At 34.7% G+C, this 21252-nt stretch overlaps 1 protein-coding gene across 29 annotated transcripts in view; it reads right to left on the bottom strand.

Moving 5' to 3' along the window:
- The window catches only part of MEF2A (myocyte enhancer factor 2A), a 167639-nt gene that overhangs the window by 53885 nt on the left and 92502 nt on the right, over positions 1–21252 (bottom strand). For 26 of the 29 annotated variants that reach the window (XM_070619727.1, XM_070619894.1, XM_070619713.1 and 23 more), the window contains one exon: positions 11795–11998. In XM_070619727.1, the coding sequence (XP_070475828.1) occupies positions 11795–11998 (204 nt within the window). Of the gene's footprint in view, positions 1–5902; positions 6042–11794; positions 11999–21252 lie in introns of all 29 variants that reach the window. The other 3 variants (XM_070619849.1, XM_070619860.1, XM_070619891.1) reach the window with 1 other exon arrangement.

The following is a 21252-nucleotide window of genomic DNA, read 5'->3' as shown; positions in this document are numbered from 1 at the left end:
AAAAGTGAAAACAAGCCAACTTCCATCAACTAATAAATGGATTTAAAAAAGTGCTATATCCATACAATGGAGAATTATTTAGCCATGGAATGAAGTACTAACACATGCTACAATATGAATGAGCCTTGAAAACATTATGTAAAATGAAAGTAGCCAGACACAAAAGATCATATATTGTATAATTCCATTTATATGAAATATCCAAAATAGGCAAATCCACAGACACAGAAAGCAGACTAGATTGCACAAACTTGTGAATATACTAAAAATCACTGAATTATGTAACTTAAAATGGTGAAGTTTATGGTCTATGAATTATATCTCAATAAAAGGAACAGAAAAAAAGTTAATCTCAAGTATGTCTATAATACTCACTGTAGTGGCCTAGTAACACTAAACTGCCTGACTGATCATTCAACTGCACATGATGGTGAAGGATATCTGGGGCAATAATTTATAAAGATACTAGGTAGTATGAAAACACTTTATGCAGGTTACTGAAAACTCCGAAAATTTTTACTATAATTATGAATAATAATCACAATGGAATTCATACCTATTCAATCCTATATCCATATATATTAACATTACCAGTGAAGAGAACTACATGAAACAAAAACCAATGGAATCTATGAGAACAACTTTCTTTACATCCCAAAAGAAACTAGAATAATACAACTTCCCTCCTCTGAATAATTTTCTTTCATATAGCAGCCATTTATTCAGATGAACATAAACTGATTAATGCTATCTTTAGAAAAGGAAACAAAAAAAAAACTTCTATGGTTAAAAAAATACAGTCTGCTCTACTATGAGGTATTTAGAAATGCAAATTCACTCATATGAAACTGGTAAGTAGGGAATGATGTCAGTGTAATAAAGAAGTCACTCTGGTTCACTGGTGATTTTTCCCAGGCAAGATGAGCCAGAAAAGTGGGAATACAATTATAACCTTTAGCAGGAAAGAAGAAAGTCCTCCTGACAGCATGAGCACTTATCTGGATTATAGGAAAACTTTAAATGAGGGCTTCAGAGGAGTACTCCCAGCCTTGCTGCAGGTTGTACTATTTCCCATGCCTACTTCAACAGCAACACCCCCTTCCCCCCCAGCACTCACTGCTACACTGCCATCTGCGCTGTCCTAAGACCAACTATCTCCAACATCTCCAACCTAATTAAGTGCTGCCAGCATTTCTATTCAAGTAATTTTGTGCATTTCTAATATCCACTGTGGTAGCCACTAGCTACACTAAGATGACTCACTGAGCAGTTCAAGCTATCTTCTCAATTACCATTTATTTTTTATTTTGTGTTGGTGCTCAGAACCAACACAAACTAAAAAACCAGGTTTTGCAGTTTGTGAGATTTTTCAGGAATGCATAAACTGCATTATAATGAAAACACCTGTACTTTTCTCTTTTTAAGTCTCTTTACTTCTCTAAGGGCTGGAAGTAATATACACTGGGAGTAGATGTGGAAGATGGGGAGATACAAAATAAAGGCATTGTTTCCAGTGTTACAGGGTGAAGAGAAGCACATCACCTTCATTCTTGAGCTTTATTTCCACTTAACGTGCTTTAGTTTTTGTCCTCATCAGCTTCGGGTAACATCTGATGGAGTTTCAAGAGTATCATAAATGAGTTAACACTGAAGTAAGCAACACCACTTTCAGTTCAATTCTATAAGTCATTATTAAGCTGTGTGCTGGATCTTTGGGAATCTATTGGGAAGAATACTAACACTATTTAGCAAAGACTTTGCCCAAGGATCCACAGTTTTTCTGAGATAGACCCAAGGTCTTCAAGAGAACATTATTTAAGCTTTGGGTTGTCATTATGTACTGGTATGACCTTGCACAAGCCCTTTACTTTCTTTGGACTCCAGCTTCCTTAATCAATTAAATGAAGCATAGAACTAGATCAGGGTTTCCAAACCTTTTTATAACACATAAACTCCTTTTCATAATAATATTGGTCATTTAGTCATTTTTGCATGATAAATAATAAAGTGACTTTAGGTAAAATATTTTAATCTAAACTGTTAAAGATCATAAAGATTATTCATAAAATATGTGATCATATTTACATTATGATCAAATTCTAAACATTTCCTTTTCTACAAATGATTCACTCAAATTTTTACAGATCAATTAAGAAAAGCACGGTGTCAATATGTCATATTCTTTAGAACACAGTCTAATCTTCTTTCCCCAATTAAACCAAGTGGAACAGGCATTCTTCCTATAAATCTCAACATTACTAAAAACTTACAATTAAGAGAAAACTTAGTCTATTTTTAAAAGCTATAAACTTCTTTTAAAATGCTGATTATCCAACAGATTAGTATTTTCATAATAATTATTTAACTACCTAAACTTTTAAACACCTCTAACAGCTGTCCAACACCCATAGGACAATGCCAAATGTCACAGCCTGTTATTCAAGAAGCTCCATCAACTATATTCAGTCTGTCTCTTCCTTACCTTGATTCCTCTCCTATACAACTCTCTATTCTACAGAAATTTCATGTATGATGTGTATTTTTTAATGTATATTCAGTTTTCCTAGCACCATTTATTAAAAATACTTTCCGTTTCTCATTGAGCTACCTTCGTACTTTTGTCAAACATCGATTAACCTTATACATATGGGTTTATTTCTGAGCTGTCTAGTCTGTTCCAGTGATCTCCATGTCTATCCCTATGCAAATACCAAACTTTCTGGATTACTGCAGCTTTAAAGTACATCTCACAGATGGAATATCTAGTGAGAATAAGCCCATCAGCGCTTTTCATCCTCTCTCCACCACCATGATTAATATATAGTGGTTCTGGGCGTGGAGGCGTTTGATCTAAACCAGTACAATCAGAATTAATTTTAGGACAAATGCTGGGAATTCTGGTGAACAATTTATCTCTGATGCTTTATATTGGTGCTTAACAATATGGTAACCACTAGCCATATGTGGTTACTTAACTTAAAATTAATTAAAATTAAAAATTAAGTTCCTTAGTTGCACTAGTCATATTTCAAGTGCTCAACAGCTACACATGGCTAATGGCTATCATATTGGACAGCACAGATTTAGGACATTTCCATCATCACATAAAGTTCTACTGGAGAGTACTGCTTTAGAGGATGCTGTACGCAGATGGAGGGCCTGGAGTTGCCACTGTCAAGATGAAGAAGCCAGCATCAGGACAAAGCTGATGCGTGAGGGAAGGCAGAAACCTGAAGCCCACTTCAACAGAGCCTACTCTCTACCACACTGTTGGATTTTTTCGTTATGTGATGTAACACCCCTATTTTAAAGACCAGTTTCCACCAGGTCTTCCTTCTGTTGCTTGCAATCAGAAACAACCTAATGAATTGTTTGCAAAATGCTACTGCATACCTTATTTCAACCGATCCTCAAAACCTACAAGGTTTAGAATTTAATATCACTCTCTCTTCCTATTAAACATTGAGCTTAGTATTTGGTACTGTAAGCATTCAATAAATAACTGATTAATATAGCCTAAAAGTGCTAATTATATAATACTAGAAATTTACTTTGAATTACTAATAAGGGAAATATCCTATAATAGGATTTGAGAGTGATAATAAAACCTTCACAAAATGCCTAACTATGCACCTAAACCCTTATTTTCTACTGTCCTACAGAACATAACTGATAGATTTTTTTTACACCCCAAAGTAATAGAACAATTTTTTAAACCTCAATTCAACTATACAAATGTGGAAAATAGCAATGAGAATATTTTAATTATATAGTATTATGAGATAATTCTACATGAACATTGGTAGCATAAAAAAGCAAGCTGAGTTTTTAAATTCCTGTACAAATACTGGCTACTATTTCTAAGTTCTTTTTGCAGAACATAAACGTTTTTGAGGTTCTCAAGATGGATTCTGGAAGTAGCTCAAGCCCAGAAATTACCAGAAAATACCAAACCGGTTATACGAAAAGAAAATTTCTATACAAACAAAGCATGACAGAAAAATATTCTCCATTTGATTCCATAGGTAAATTCCAATATGAATAACCAAGCTTTGCTTTATTCTCTAAGACTCAAGCATATAGCGTATTCACCAAGTTTTAAAAAATTCCTAACATTTTAAAAACAGAATTAAAAGTTTACCTTTTGGTGTTTTACTGCTGATGAGTTAAAATAAGAATTACAAGAAATATCCTTTGAGTAAAGAAATACAATCACATATCAATGCACCTACACATACATTCTTCATAGAATATCCTTAGGATATAGAAATATCAAAGCACACATTAAAAGTTGTGAATCAACCCAAACAAAAACCTAAAAAACTGTAAGCTATGTTTACTTTTCCAAAATATAAGAGGTTCATACTACTATTTTGAATTGTTTACAGGTACAACACTGATTATATAATTGTAAATTAAAAAGCAGAGTTATGACTAATCTATGCCAAGAAGATACCTCTTTTCCTTTAGACTCTAGATCCCTATACAGAGTTTCTCTTGGAACTGAGCTACAAAAATAACTTCAAAATAAATATGGAAACTATACAGCTATCTCCTTAATTTTAAACTATGTGTCTGAATAACCAGGTTTAAAAAAACTGCATGTCTGCATTAGCAACCTTTTATATAAGAGAACTGAAATATCACTTAGACTCTATATATCTCACATTAACGGGCAAATACAGAACATTGTTACATATGGTAAGTACCCTGCATCTTTTGCTCTAAATAAACTTCTAACTCTAATAGTAGTATAATATTCATATGTTGAATGATGAATATTTGGTGGGAAACATCAAAATCTTGGAATTCTAAGTGTCTTGAATCCAATCTGAAGTGTAGCCAAAAAAGGACTTCTCTAGTAAGATAATAAAATAGCCAACACATCACCTCGTTAAGAAAACAGCAGTTACCACTGTATTCCCAGTGTCTAGCACAATGACCTGTACTTGGTAGGAAAAGTATCAGTGCAATAAAAAAAAAATGGAGAAATAAGGCATTACATTCAATATTTTTACCCTTTTCCTCTTTCCTTTTAACTTCTTTCAAAAAAATTTACAATTCAATCCTAACACAATTTATAGCTTGAGAAGTGCAAGACAGTTAGCAAAACCCATCCAGTTATTCTATTAAGCTCTTTCAATAGCTACCCAAACCTTCAGGAGAAAGCCAAGGGCCTTATACACTTCTCAGGTCTTTGCTATTTCCACTCTTCACTATACTACAGCTTTATTTAGCTGATTTTAACTCATACAGTAATTGTGCAATGTCTGATTTCCTAATTTCCACATACACTGCCCCCTGACCTAGAACACCTTTTTTCTACCCCTTTTCCCTCTTAAACCCTATCCTTTAAAGGACTCAGGTGATGGTGTCACCTCTAGAGGAAGTTTTCTCTGACCACTCTTCCAATCCTCTGTACCCTCCTTCTCTCACTGGTCAAAAATTTGGCCAAGGTATCCCAGAATTCCCAGAAAAAAAAGAACAATTTATCTGATCATAAGTACTAAAACACTCCTCCGTGACACATATGGACATAAAAAGGGCACACAGGTATTTGTCAATAACACAAGAATGCATTACAGAAATGTGAGCTATATTATAAAGTGATAAATATTACCCTTTTCCCCCATAAACTCCTGTTTATATATCAACAACATCAGTCTCTGATGGAGAAAAATCTGACCTCAAGAAAACAAAAATCACATATTGAGATACATAGTTCCTTATAAAAAGCACATAAATGAAAACTAATAATTGTATGATAAATAATAATATTCAAATACATAGCAAAATAAAAATAGTAAAACTGATATTGCAAGAGCTACGGTGATTGCTGTTTGAGGTGATGGTGCAGGACGTGTGAGAAGAGGAGGAGGGCCATGAGGATTGCATGCCTCACCCTGTGAATCACCATCCTGCTGCTTCAGGCTCTGTTAGGAATAAAAGAGCAGGGCAGGGGGCTGGAGATGGAGGGAAGCTTTGTCTTGTCTTCAGATGTCTCATTATTTTTTCCCTTTCCCTGCTGCTCCACTGCAACCCTGTAAAACATTAGGCAAGCCTCTTAAACACTCCCTGTCTGTTCCATTCCTCTTCTGTAACATGGGGAGAAAAAAACTGACTGGCTCAAAAAGGCTCCCTGAGGACATTATAATACTGTCAGAAAACCTAAGCATAATCATGCCTCTAGTTCTATAAGGTCAGCACTAGATAATCTCAGGAGACAAAAGTCACTTATCTTCCTTTCTTGCTCAGCTGAGGAACTGGAGTCCATCTTTCACACATCCCCACCAGACCCCCCCCCCAAATACATTCAAAGAAACACTTATAACCAAATAGAATTTAACTGAAAGGTAACCTATTAGAAATGTGTTCCCTAGCTTGTAATTCACACCAAATATCGGCATACTATTTTGAACTGCTTTTTAGAATAGGTCTTAAAAGTTACAATTTGTGCTTGCTCACTGCTTAAAATTATTTCCGAGGATATTCTTGGGGATAAAAATATTTTAAAAGCTGGATAACCACTGCCAAGAGATTGTATGTTAACTTGAAGCTTTTAGACTCACTGCACTTAGGATGAGTTAATTCAAGTTAACATAAAATGGCTTAAGTCTCATCTCAAGTTTCTAATTCAGTAGTCTGAGGTGAGGCCCAAGAACTTAGATTTCTACAAGTTCTCTGGTGATGCTGATGCTGTGGTCACGATACCACACTTGGAGAACCACTGATTTTAAATACTGTACTCCTGGCATGATCGCTTTTACTACCAGGTATTTTTATTTAATAATTGATAGATAACTGCATACAATTGGCATCTTATATTGATTCCCTATGCTCTTTTCTTTAAGTTATCTCCAAATTCCTTTGCAATTTGAAAGTAGGCAAAGACTACTGAGACTTAAAAAAGATTTTCTCTTCCTTCAGAATTCAAATTATCATCATCTTACTTCATTTACCACTGTGCCTCAATTTCCTCAACTGTGAAATAAGGACAATAAGAGAAATTCGATAATATAATATAAACAAAAGCCTTTGGAAGAGTACCAAGTCACATTGAGTACTTGATAAATATTATCTATTATTCTTACTGCAATTAACCTCACTAATTTTCTGTTCATTATTAAGGAAAACTTATTCATGTTTTCTGTATGTTATATATTACTCCCATATGTATAAAATCCTATCTATTTATGGTGAAATGTCCAGAGCTGCAATGGGTTCAGTAAACTGGGGAGCAAAGGGAAGGGATCATGTCAAAGACCCAGGTTCTAATCCCAGTTCTGCCACTAAATTGCTACATGACTCTGGGAAAGTCATTTAACCCCAGTCTCAATTTCTATTTCTGAAAAAGCTTACCTTGGATATGAAGATCAAATGAGATAATGCAAGTGGAATTTTTTTTTAAGTACTGTAGTATTCCTGTGATGAAGAAAATCTCTATTTGGGAACAGTTCACAAGATATTAACAAGAGAGAGAAACAGCCATGGCCCCTACACTTAGATCCTTAAATGACAGCACAACCATCTGAATCACCTCATAAGCTATTTACTGAATGTTTTCCAATGCCACTAAGTCATAGCTATTGTCAAAATATTATGAGCAAGAATATTTAATATTTCAAATATTCCTGCAAGTGAAAGGAAAAAGTGAAAACAAAAGTAATCTCAGGTATTTGTTATGAAGCAGCTGCTAAAATCCTCACTTCATGCCTTTAGCATAACTTTTATTTTGATACAGAACTCTTTTATTGGCTCTAGGCTTTTATTTAGTTTAAATTTAATGTATACACACACATATGAATAATGACTAACTGAATTTTGCATAATACAGTTCACAAGTCTTTAAACTTTTATTTACTAAAAAGAAATTTAGAGGGTTCTAACATTTTCTTTGTACATTTCAACTAAATTACCACTATTTGTAGGACCAAACAAAAGTCTGCCACCTATTTTTCTATCAATGCTCAACAACATGAAAAGATACAATGTATATGTTTGATGACATTCTTTGCATAATGTTTCCTAATGCAATTCAGGAAATAAAGTAGTAAAACTCAGTTTTTGTAAGGAATTTAGTCCTGAAAAGTAGTGTATAAACACTTTCAAATAAGATGTCAATTTTTTTTTCCTTTGGTGAGGAAGATTGTCCCTGAGCTAACATCTGTGCCAATCTTCCTGTATTTTGTATGTGGGATGCCACCACAGCATAGCTTGAAGAGCGCTGTGTAGGTCTGCGCTTGGGATCCAAACCCATGAACCCTGGGCTGCTGAAGCAGAGTGCGCAAACTTAACCACTATGCCACTGGGCCAGCCCCAAGACGTCATTTTAAACACAGCAGTGGTACTCTCCATTTCAAAGAAATCCAGTTATGAATCTCTGTTTATAAAGTTTACCTTAATGACAATCTTCTAATTTACTAATGTGTAAGTTTCCATTTTCATATATTTAGCTTTCTCAAATCCTACAAGACACTGCAGACCTTATAATACCTAAATGCAATTTAAAATATGTAAATGCTATTGATTAAAACAAACAAGGCTATACAGCAATAGTTTTTTATCAACTGCAATTAAAATGTTAAAATTGATTACAATTTTAAGAAACTAGTTTTAAAAAATATAGGTAATATGAAAATGGTGAGCAAAGATAGAACACCATTCTGCAGATGGATTTCTAATACCTGTGGTTAAAAATTGAAAGGTAAATAAATGTGAGCACCATGTCTTCCCTTTTGTTTATCATCACAATATTCTCATACCAACTACTTTTAATATATTATATTTATTCTATAGTGTTCCCAGAAAACATACTAGATCTAATTCTACAGGCATAATACACGCACATCCTTACACTGCAGACTTTATAGGTGTGGTTAACAGCACAGGGCACCCATCCTTCTTCTCTTCACAGTACACAGTACACAGCCCCAAAAGGGTTTGTGTGTAGGACACCAGAGAACAGAAATACATCTACAGAACACTCCATTTTAACATACTCAAGACTCCGTCAAAGGGTATTTTAGTAATATAGGGGCAAGTAAAATCCTGCTGATTTTAAAGACTAACAATACAACAGGAAATAGGTGAATTCAGGTTAGAGACCTTATGGAAGTTGTTCACAGAGTTTTCAGTTAGTTTCACTGTTGCTCATATTGTAGAAGGAAATACTCTAAGGTAGATCACATATAGCTGTTTATGCCTCCATTTACTGCTGATATACTCAGCCACATGAGATGGCTAGAGTCCATAACATCACACCAACTTGTTAGAAGTTTATGGATATAAAAGTAAAAAATACTTACAATGGTATTCTAAAAACATCCTTAAATGAGATATTGGTAAGGGACTTAGAAAGTGGCCCAGAGGAAGTTCTATATAAGTATTCGTCATTACTCTTGTTCTGTAAACTTAGTCTGGTTGACAACAATCTTTGTAGCTGCATTCGTATAGCCATAACTACCAATGATAAAAACAACTCAGATAGGTATGCACTACTAGTGAGGATGCAGCTGCATCACCTTTATATGTGGAAGAAAGAATATCTTACAGGCGTAATCATCATTGTCTTATAATGAAGCTTACCTCAGTAAGACATTAACACACAGGAAAGGTGAACTAAGCCTTATAATTTTTCCTACCACAACAAATTAATCCCTTATAATCCAATGTATCTTCTACCCATTATGTATTTACATAATTCAAAACTTCATAAAGAACTATCAGTAAGATTCATGTTTGCTTATATCAAAGAAATGCAATTAAAAAGAAAACATCAAAATCCAAATTGACAATTAAGCTGCAAAAGTTTTCCTTCATATTGAAGCAGACTGTAATACAGGAGACTGCTAAGAAATGTTTGGGATTTACTCTCTCACACTGTGATTGCTGACCACAACAGAGATGAAGACTGAGGTAGTCTGAAAATTCTGTGAGGATTAAATTAGACTATATTCTTCATATTCTCTAAGGAAGTACGTTTTAGGCTGTGTGAAGTACCCTCGACTTCCTGGCGCCAAGAACCACAACTGCTGCAATGAAAGAGCAGAGTGGTCAGGGTTAAGGAGGTGGTTGCCTTCTATAATGAAACCAGCTTGAACATCTGTTTGTTGACATTATTAGAGTCAACTCTATTTCTTTGTTTCACTTAAGGCAGTGGAGCTTTTGATAAGACATAGAGGTTTTTAAAATAAGATGTTTTAAACTAAACACAACAGGGATACTCTCCATTTCAAGGAAATCCAGTTACAAAGTCTCCTATAAACCTTACCCAAAGGATGATCTCCTAATTTACAAAATTACAATTAAAAACGCATTTTTATATATTACAGGGAAAGAGTCCACTAAATAGCTCATGTTGCATATAAGTGATAAGATATAACCATAAATGCTAAATGATATAAAATAATTTACAATTGACATAGACAAAACTGTGTTAAGGGGTTTGGCTAAAGATGTATCATGTAGTTTAACTGGAGTGATCAAGGAAAGCAAAATCAAAAGCTTTACACACATTTCAGGGGGCGGTTCACCAGAGTGAGCCACTTAAACAAAACCATGGACAAATCAGGCCACAGAGATGAGTCATAACTTTAATTATGCTATATTTTTACTTCTCATTTCAAACAACTGATTAATTGCTTAAAAAGGTAAGAGGAGTGTTTTTTTAATACAAGCAGCAGAATTTTTTTGCAGTTAACAAATTAAATCAAATTACTATCCAAAAAGGAATGGCAAAGGCAGAGAAATATAGGGGAAATTTAAAATGCATTTACAGAACTATAACATAATCTGTGCAGGCAAATAAATTAGATTCCTATACAATAAGATAGTTAAAGTTTCTTTCTCTATCTTAATTTCAGTTATTCGAATAAGATCTAGATTGGGACTCCACTTCTTCTTTTAGTTAGTTTTGCATCATTTCAGATGGCTTCAGTACTTTCATCAAGGAAATTCCTAATTTACTGAACTACTTTTCTAATATTACAAAGCAGCCGAAGTATATTATCTTGTCAAGTAGTGAAAAAAAAAATCTGTTTTGAATAAAAATGAAACAAAAACTCCAAATACAAACAAAAAAGACAAAAGTAAATATGAAGCTAATTTAAAATACTATTAGAAATATACCTGGTAGGTAATCTTTTATAAGATTTTGCAGCAGAAAAGAATTAAAGGGGAAAGTATATTGGTTCTCCTTTTTGAAGGTTTTGTTTTAAAACACTATCTCTGAATAAACGGAAATCACTCTAAAAAATTCCTTTCTTTATTTTCACTTGGATTGGCAGACTAGAAGAGATATTGAAGGGCAATAGACAAACAGAAGAGAAAATCAGGATGTCTTCCCCCCACAACTAAAGCACTATTAACAAAATAAAAATATTATTTACATCATTTTCTTCTATTTCATTAGTGTTTAAAGTTGTGCGTTGCCCTGGCATAATGAAATGATTAAGACATATTAAAACTATAACTTCATACTGTCTAAAGTGATATAGTTTCTTACCAATATTAATTTAGAAACTCATACAAAATAAGTAATCACAGATGAAATATTATACTTGTGGATATGGTACAACAGCCTAATGTACTTCATCTCAACGAATAGGATATGTTTACAATGTAAGTGGGTCATCACATAGCAATAATTAGATCCTTCTAAGAAATGACTCAGAGAAATGATATATCTATAACCGATTTATCTTTTGGATGTAAAAAGCAATCTGACAGTTAAAGTTATTAAATGGAACATTTCATTATTATCTGCAATTCAGGCATTACTAGATATATGTGTTACCTCAACAATATCCGAGTTGGTTCTGCTTTCATGAGGTTCATTATATTCTGTATACTTGAGAAGAACTTTGTCCATATCAGTGCTGGCATACTGAAACAGTTTGTTAGAGCTGTTGAAAATGATGAGTGCTATTTCACAGTCACAGAGCACACTAAGTTCATAGGCTTTCTTCATTAATCCAAACTTTCTCTTTGTAAAAGTGACCTAGACAATCAAAGAAAAAAAAAGTGCATTTTTATTGAAAGCATTAGTAGCACTTGAATATAGGCTATATGAAGATGAGCTATCTTTTAATACTGAGATTTCAAAAATGGAAAAGCTTCCCAGCCTCATGCTCCACATGAGCCTCTTCCTCCCCCATTTGCCACAGGACTACAATCCTACAAACATCTTCTATCTCCAAGAGCTCTGATAGAGCAGTCTCCTGAGAAGGTATTCCTTTATCCTTGGCTGCCACTCCACTGCAGAAGGCCAAGAACCAGAGAGGGAAACAGTTGACTAGTGGCCCCTTATCATCCGGCTTAAAATTGCTACAGTCAGAAACCCCAAGTCCCACCTCAAGCAATCCATCATCACTCAGACTTTAATCTCTAGACAACTAAGTACATCCACTAATCTAATTCATACCTTTCCTCCCTCTCAAGCCGCCCTTCTATTGCACCCACAGAAATTCACAGTGTAGGATCAGCAATTTCCCCAATGTCCTCAAATTCTTTGATTATTTCTTTCTCTGGCTGAAACCTGTCATCCAAAGTCCTCTCAAATAGGGACCAATATGTTTTTGTTTTTAAATATTACATCCCCTAAACTCAAGGGCCTAGACGATATGTCCTTTTTGCTCCCTATTCTCTCTTCCAAATTATTTTTCATTCCTTCTCCTTCAAAAGCCCCAGATATTCTGAAGCTCTTGCCATGAAATTTATACCACCAATAACCCTCCTTGTGGTGGACACCAAGTAACTCCCTGATCACCTCTCCCTCATGCAAGATAAGTATCACCTGACTACTTCTCTTTCTAGACCCACTCTCATCTTTGGTGACTTCAGCATCTGTGTAAAACATCATTGCAAATACCTTGGCCTCTCAGTTTCTTTATCTCCCAACCTCCAAATGATCAACCTCCTCATGTCAAGCACCCACTCCTACTTTCATATGTTTAACTCTGCCACCACCAATAGTTGCACCACCTCCAAAATCTCAATTTAATGCATTCCACTTTGTCTCCTATCCAGCTCTTCTATTTTATATTCTCTCTCCAGAAATTCTTTAACCTTTATCAAATCCTCTAATCCATTTACCTCACCACTTTGTTACAATCTATTCTCATGTCCTTTTTTCCCTCTTTAGATTCCATGGTCCATCATTATTTTCACTCCCTTGCAAACACACAGTAACTCCTTTACCCTTCTCTCATTAACATACTTGCCTGGCAAAGCCCCAACCAGGCACTGACCCCCTATACATATACCCAATTATCCCTTATCTTTATCCAAGTAGCTGACAATTCCTGGGAACATGAATACATACACATACACACACACACATGCACACACCCCCCGGTGTTTCTAAATTGATGACCATAAATCTTAACTAATGCTCAATGTTGCCTGACAATCATAACTTGGCTTATTTGCCTCATTAGCCCATTCTCCAAGTCAACTATTTCCCACTTTCTCTCCCTCAAATCCGCTCTCCACTGATAATTGTGCCTCAAACCATTGAGAAAATAGAAATAGGCAGGAAGTAGCTCAATTCCCATCACAAAATCTAGCAGTCCAAACGCTTCATCTGTACTTTTCTACACTCTCCCTTCACTGCTGTTATTACTGACATTTCTGTTCCTATTCCTTTCCACATGCTTCGCTCTCTTCCCCTATCATGGTTTCTTTCCTCCTTACTAGATAAAAGATCATAAGTATATAAACATGCTCTAGAATCTCCTTTGACTCCACATTGCCCTCCAGTTACCATCCCTTCTCTTTGCTCTACTTCAGAGTAAAAATATTTGAAAGAAACGTCTATTGTTGTTGTCTCCAATTTCTCAGCACCTACTCTCTCCTCAACCTACTGCAATTAGACTTTCATTCCCCATATTCCACTAAGACTTGTCAATATCGTCATCCGTTTGTGTGATTAAAGTCAACGGTCACTTTTTTGTTCTTATCTTACTATATATCTCAGCAGCATTTGACAAAGTTGACCATATTTTCATTCTTCCAACACTTTCTTTTCCAGGTGTTTATGACACAACATTATCCTGGTTTTCCTCCTATTTCAGTGACTGCTTCCTCTCAGCCTTTAGAGCTATATCTTCTTCCTCTGCTCAACCTCTATTTATTGAAGTGCCCATGAGCTTTAGACATGGACTCCCTTCTCCTCTTTACCCTCACAGTCCTTACCAGGTGACTGCATCCAGCTTCATGATTTTAAAACCAACAAATATGCTCTTTCCACAGTCTTCTCCATTTCAGCAAATGGCACTACCATCCACTCAAACAAAACCAAAAAAATCCAAGAGTTATCCTTGATCCCTCTTAGCCCAATAACCTACGCTACCCAATCAATAAGCAAACTGTGTGTCAACTGTACCTCTAAAACATAACCTAGTTTATCTATTTCTATCTACACTACTACCACCCTAGGCTACGTTATATCATCTCTCATGTATATTAGTTACATCTTATTGGATTTCTTGCTTCACTTCGTACCCTACTGTGGTATATTTGCCATATATCTGCCAGAGTGATATTTTTGAAACATAAATCAAAATGTATAAGTGGGAGTTTAGAGTTTTTCTTTTCTGTTTTTTAAAGATTGGCACCTGAGCTAACATCTGTTGCCAATCTTCTTTTCTTCTTCTTCTTCTCTCCAAAGCCCCCCAGTACATAGTTGTATATTCTAGCTGTAGGTCCTTCTAGCTGTGCTATGTGGGACATCGCCTCAGTATGGCCTGATGAACGGTGCCACGTCTGCGCCCAGGATCCAAACCGGCGAAACCCTGGGCCGCCAAAGTGGAGCACATGAACTTAATAACTTGGCCAGGGGGCCAGCCCTAGAGTTTTTCATTGCACTGAAAGTAATATCCAAACTCATTAAGCAAACAAAATGAATGATCTGGTCTCAATCTCTCTATCTGACCTTATTTCTCATCATCTTCTCTTACACCCATTAAGCTGCACTGGCATGCGTGCATGCATGCATTGCATGCATGTGTGTGTGTTTTCCTCAACCGCTAGCTACTTTCCACCTTAGGAACTTTGCTATTTTGCCTTTCTGTGGAACAGCCCTCACATCACATCTTACTAATGATTTCTTCCCTCATCTTTTAAAAATAAATCTCATTATTTAATCTTTTTAAAAAGTCCTTATACTGTAAATACACAAATACATAATTGTATATAAACGCATAGATGGAATATAATGTTTTTTGCTTGCCTCCATTCTTTTCCTTGCACCAACATAAACCCCTCAACCATGTTTTCAACTTAGTATTTTTTCATTCCACATTTTTCTACAAGATCATATACTCATATATACATATAAGGTCAACATTTTACAAAACTAGGACTCTATCAGTACTCTTCATTTTGTTTTTCTCATTCAACCACACCTCATGGATATGTCTCTAAGTCAAATGGTATATAGTTCTAAGGTACTCTTTCAAATAATTTCATAATTTTTTCAAATAAATGTTACTACTCTTTTGCTAGTATGGTAGGTATAAAATAAAAATCTCATTTCTCTAATATGCACTTTCCTAACCCATAGAGATTAGACATCTTTTTCTATTTGTTGTCATTTGAGATTTGCTTTCTCTAAACTGACTACCTTTTAATCATTTTCCTACTTAGTAATCTGTTTTTTACTTGCCTAAGTAAGAGTTCCTTGTACAGATATCGACCACATTTACAAATATGTTCCCAAATTTCTCATTTATATACTTAGTTCACATATCATTTGTCATTAAAAAGTTCTAAATTTTTTATTATTGATCACAATACTGTTTTTCAAAATTCTGGCATTGTAGTATACTATTATAAGAATATAATGAACATAAGAATACCATTATTAAAATACACTTTTAAAACACTGAAATCAAAATCATTTATGTCTTGAGATGCACCTAGATGTACTTCCTGCATTAAAATTTTGAATTTAGCAAAGGTGCAGTCAGTGAGAAAATGTTTTTCCACACTTTTAGTACTGAAGAAGAGGAAGAAAATGACAATCAAAAAATGGAAGTATTTATTGCAAGAAAAATTTTTAATCTATTCAAAGACTTTCAAAATAAGTGAGTTATGAACAAGACAGTACTAAAATTGAGACAGGCAGTGCTGCTTCAGAACATCCATTAAGCATGACTGAAGAAAATTCTCTGAAACAAAACCATAGTTCACTATCAGTAAAAAAAAAAAAAAAAAAAAGAGTACAGAACCTATTGTCCTTTCCAAAAATACTTCTTTGAAAATATTTCTTCAAAGTTATCAATCAGAAGGAGCTAAAGATGAAGGAAGGGGTTAGTGGAGGAAGAGACTTAGCTTATAACAATTTCCTCTCTATTCCTCCAGCCTTCTCCAACTAGAGTAAGGCCAAAAAGAGGTTTTTTTGCAACTAGAAAAATTTGCACAAAAATACACTTACACTTTAGTGATGACACCAAAGACATAACATTGAAAACTTCGATCTTAGTATTTCACTTTCAAGCTTTATAAATTAAATCTTTTTCATTTTTTCTATTGTGCTTAGTCTTTTTTTCTTTCTTTCTCTTTTTCTTTTTTTGGTGAGGAAGATTCGCCCTGAGCTAACATCCATGACAATCCCTCTCCATTTCTTTTTGGTATGTGGGACACCTCCACAGTGTGGCTGGTGAATGGAGTGCACCTGGAATCAAACCCATGAACCCAGGCTGCCAAAGTGGAGCACATGGAACTTTAACCATTCAGCCATGGGGCTAGGCCCTGTGCTTAGTCTATTTTTAAACACTGATATATTGCTAACAATTTATTCCAGAATTACAATGTAAAATTAACTATATATTCCTATATATTCATTTTTGTCATCTTTTTAACTTTTTATTTTGAAATAATTACAAACTTGCAGACAAATTTCAAAAAGTAGTACAAAACTTTCCATATATCCTTCAACCGAATTCCCCAACTGCTAACATTTCACCATGTTTGCATTCTCTAAATAAACACACACAAACAATTTTTTTCTGAATCCTTTGGACTAAGCTGTAGATTAAAAGGTCCCTTAAGTACTTTTTAAAAAACAAGGACAAAGATAATTATCAAAAACAACACGGATATAGCACTATCATCTAATCTACAAACCTTATTCAAATTTCTCAACTGTCCCACTAATTTCTTCACAGGAAAAAAAAAGTTTGGTTATTTTTCCCCCTAGTGCAGGATCCAATACAAGGTTAGATGTTGCATTTAACTGCATCCTATTTAATCTGAAACAATTCTTCTCTCTGTCTTTCAGGACCTTGGCATTTTTGCAGAATACAGGCCACTTATATTGTAGTACGTCTCTCAATTTGGCTTTCTCTGATGTCTTTGATTATATTCAGATTGTGCATTTTGGGCAGAAATAGCTTAGAATTGATATTGTATCCACAATAGACCACATGAAAATTCACACGTCTATTTGTCCCATAACTAGTATTGTTAACTTGGTTAAGGTAGTATCTGCCAGTTTCTTCCCTGCAGTTACTATTTTCCCTTGTAATTAATAAGTATCTTGTGAAGATTTCTATGTAAACATCCTATTGTCTCATCAAACTGTCGAATGGAGATTTTCTAATTCCATTATATTTTCTATCTACATTTACTAGTTGGCATTTTACTGTGAGACAGTTTTCCTTTTCCTCTATTCATTCATTCATTCATTCATGTCAACACCAACTCATGGGTTCTTACATTATTCTATGAGCTATAATCCATTAGTATCTTTATTTTGATGTTCAAATTGTCTTTGATTTCATCAGCGAGAGACTAATTGGTTCCTGGGTCTATTTGACATGTTCCCAATATTCTTCGAACTTGCTGGCACAGTGAGATGTTCCAGGATCATTCTATTCTTTCCCTGACCCCAGCCCTAGAATCAGCCATTTCACCAGGGAGCCATGATTCCTTTTGATAGAGAACTGTATTTAGAAACCAAGATCTGGATGGTAAGTTACTTGGGTGTCAGGGTTTCAAGGCCCTCTCAACAGACAAGAGCTAGGAAATGTGTGTGTACACATACACACCTGCCCTTCAATATCTATTTCTATTTTTATCAAAATGCATTAAAATCTGTGATACTTCCAAATCCAATTCTATGCCGTAGGGTTTATTCTAGCCTTCCCCATTTCCATAGTCGTTACTCTTCTCTGAAAGTAAGAAACCCAGCTCCCATTACCCACAATACATTTACTTATTTGCTCAGTCTTAGAATATACTTTAAGTAGTTTTTAAATAGCTAACCCACACTATGAAAAACAAACCTACCAACTAAAGACAAAAGAAAGTTCTTCTGTCTATAGTCCAAAGGACTGGGTCGAGATAAATGCATACATAATTTTATTAGATATTGTCAAATACCACTCCCTCAAATGGTTATACAAATTTGTATTCTCATCTGCAATGTATAGAAGTGTCCACTTCTTCACAGCCTTGCTAATACTTTCATTAATAAAAATGTCTAGGGCTACGAATTTCTTCTGATTTCTATATTAAATGCATTCCATGAATATTGATGTGTACTATTGTCACTATTATTTTTTAGAAATTCTGTAATTTCAGTCTGTATTTCCCCTTTTACCCAAAAGTTATTAGACTGACATAAAACTTGTCAAAAAAGAAATTCCCAGGTAGGATTGGCCTTTAAAACAAAACTAAACTAATTTCTAGCTTTACTACATGGTAATCAGCATGCATTTGTAATATTTCTTCTTTATTGAGTTTACTGATGTATCTTTGGTTAAGGTATGATCAATTTTGGTAAATGTTCTGTATGCATTTATATACTCTTTTCTGAGTGTAGTGTTCAACACATACACTTTAGGTTTATCTTCACGATTATGCTGTTTAGATCTGGTACATCTTCAATTATTTTTTGTCCATTTGATCTATCTCATACTAAGAACAGTGTGTTTAAGTATCTTATTATTAGTTTGTTTCTATTTGTTTCTTTGCATCTCTTTCAGTTTTTGCTTGATGAAGGCAGTATTTAGTATGATATTCCTAATTCTTACATCTTCAAGGTGAATTACAGCTTTTAGCACTAAAAAGTATCTTTCTTTGTCCCATTTAGTGCTTTTTGTCTTCAATCCTACATTGTCTAATATCAGTATTGCAACTCCCATGTTCCTACTGTTTCCATATGTCTAATATCCCTTTTCACATCCCTTTTTAGTCTTTCTGATCATTTCACTTTAGGTGTGTCTCTTTTTGCCTATAGTTGGGCCTTGTGAAGTACACTGAAAATGCTTTTTTTTTTTTTAATAAATGAGTTAATCCCATTCAAATTTATTGATATGACTGATAATGCTTAGAGATTTCATTTTAATATTTAATACACATATTATGTATATTGCCTTTTTTTCTCTAAGCAATATTTCCTTCGCTTTTTTAATTTTTAATTTTTTTTTTTTGTATTTAGGAAGATTAGCATTTTTGTTTTAGTGGTCACCTTTGTAGTTACAGATTTTTTAAATGCCCTGGATCTCCTGATTTCACGTCTAACCTTTCATTATTTGGTCTATCAATTCTTAATGATCTTAACTCCTGCCTATTGCCTAAACAATAACCAGTGTGCTTACTCTACTTTCCTCTTTCCCTCTCCTTTCTCCCACCATGTTTCAGTTGCATTATTTCTGCTTTGTCAAAACAAGTGAAATAATATACAGGGATACTTCGTTTTATTGCACTTCACAGATACTGCGTTTTTTAACAAGACCCTCCACCAGCCAAAAGATTATGACTTGCCAAAGGCTCAGATGATGGTTAGCATTTTTTAGCAATAAGTATTTTTTAATTAAAGTATGTACTTTTTTTTTTAGACATAATGCTATTGCACACTTAATAGACTACAGTAAAATGTAAACATGACTTTTATATGCACTGGGAAACCAAAAAATTCAAGTGACTTGCTTTATTGTGATATTTGCTTTACTGTGGTAGCCTGGAACCAAACTCATAATATCTCCAAGGTATGCCTGTATAACAAGTAATGTATAACATATTACTGTTCCACCCTTCTCCCCATCATTGCTTTAAGCTTAAAGCTATAATTAAGTACATTAAATGTTGGCCATGAATCTTCTTGCTTTAGTTTCCTCAGCCATCTCTCAGTTGTATGAAGTTCATCCTCAGGTAATTGCACAGTGGCTCATAAGTACAGAATTCCCTGAGCTCTGGTATGTTTAAAACTTCTTTTTATACCCTTTATATTTGAAAACAGCTTGACTGCCAACAAAATCCTTGCTTCACACTTTTTTCTTGCATTTTTTGAAACTGCTGCAATATTTATTGTTGCCTTGCTTTATATCTTGTTTTTGTAAAATCTGATGCCAGTCTAATTCTCTTGCACTTAGGAATTTGTTGTTGCTTTATACCTGGAAGCCCTGAGAATTTTTTATCTTAAAATCTAATAGTTTCAGTAGGATATGTATTAAAGTTGATCTCTCCAGGTCCAGTTATTCTTGGTATCTTATCTTCCCTTATTAATGAATGCTTTCCTTCGATTATGGTTTTAAATATTAGTTCTGGTTCTATGGTCTTCTTTTTCTTCTTCAGGGACTGTAATTATACATAACTTTGATCTTCTTTAACTATCTCACTTTTCAACCATCTTCTCTCTAACCCTTTGAAATTACCTACTTCATTTTCATTCACTGAACAAATTGAATATTACCATCTCTTTTTAGATTCCTCAGAGAATTGAGGTCACAGGGCAACTTCTGCCCCTCAAATTGGAGGCAGACAGGGAGATACTGAGAATCATAAATTACTGGACCCAAAAGCAGAAACCTTCACAGGAACCAGTATCAAGTAGGAAAACCTGAACTCTAATTGGTGAAATGCTGGAAGCTCAGTGTGGACAAGGATAAAAGTTAAAAACTCCAGAGGGCAGGGCCCAGTCTTGGGGGAGGAGGCTACACTTTTATGAGTTTTGCCTCCAGGACCCTATCAGGCTCTCACAATAAAAATCAGAGAAAAATCCCCTTGTACTTTAAGCAGGGAGAGGGAAAAAAGTATCCATTTTGAAATATGCCAGAGCATTCTGTTCTTTACAAACTATTTTACCAGAGCCTAACTGATAGGGGTTTTATCAGAACCTAACTGACCTGGGGGAAGGGAAATACCCAATTCTAGTTCCCTCCAGAATTTAATGTAAGCAAAGCGAAATACTCAGCTCTAACCCCCTCCAGCCATCCTGTCCCACCTAAAGATGGGGGGTTGGGAACT

This window comes from Equus przewalskii, chromosome 1, assembly GCF_037783145.1.
Source record: "Equus przewalskii isolate Varuska chromosome 1, EquPr2, whole genome shotgun sequence".
NCBI classification, from domain to species: domain Eukaryota; kingdom Metazoa; phylum Chordata; class Mammalia; order Perissodactyla; family Equidae; genus Equus; species Equus przewalskii.
The sequence above is the reverse complement of the archived record's forward strand: the minus strand, read 5'-3'. Positions and strand labels throughout refer to the sequence as shown.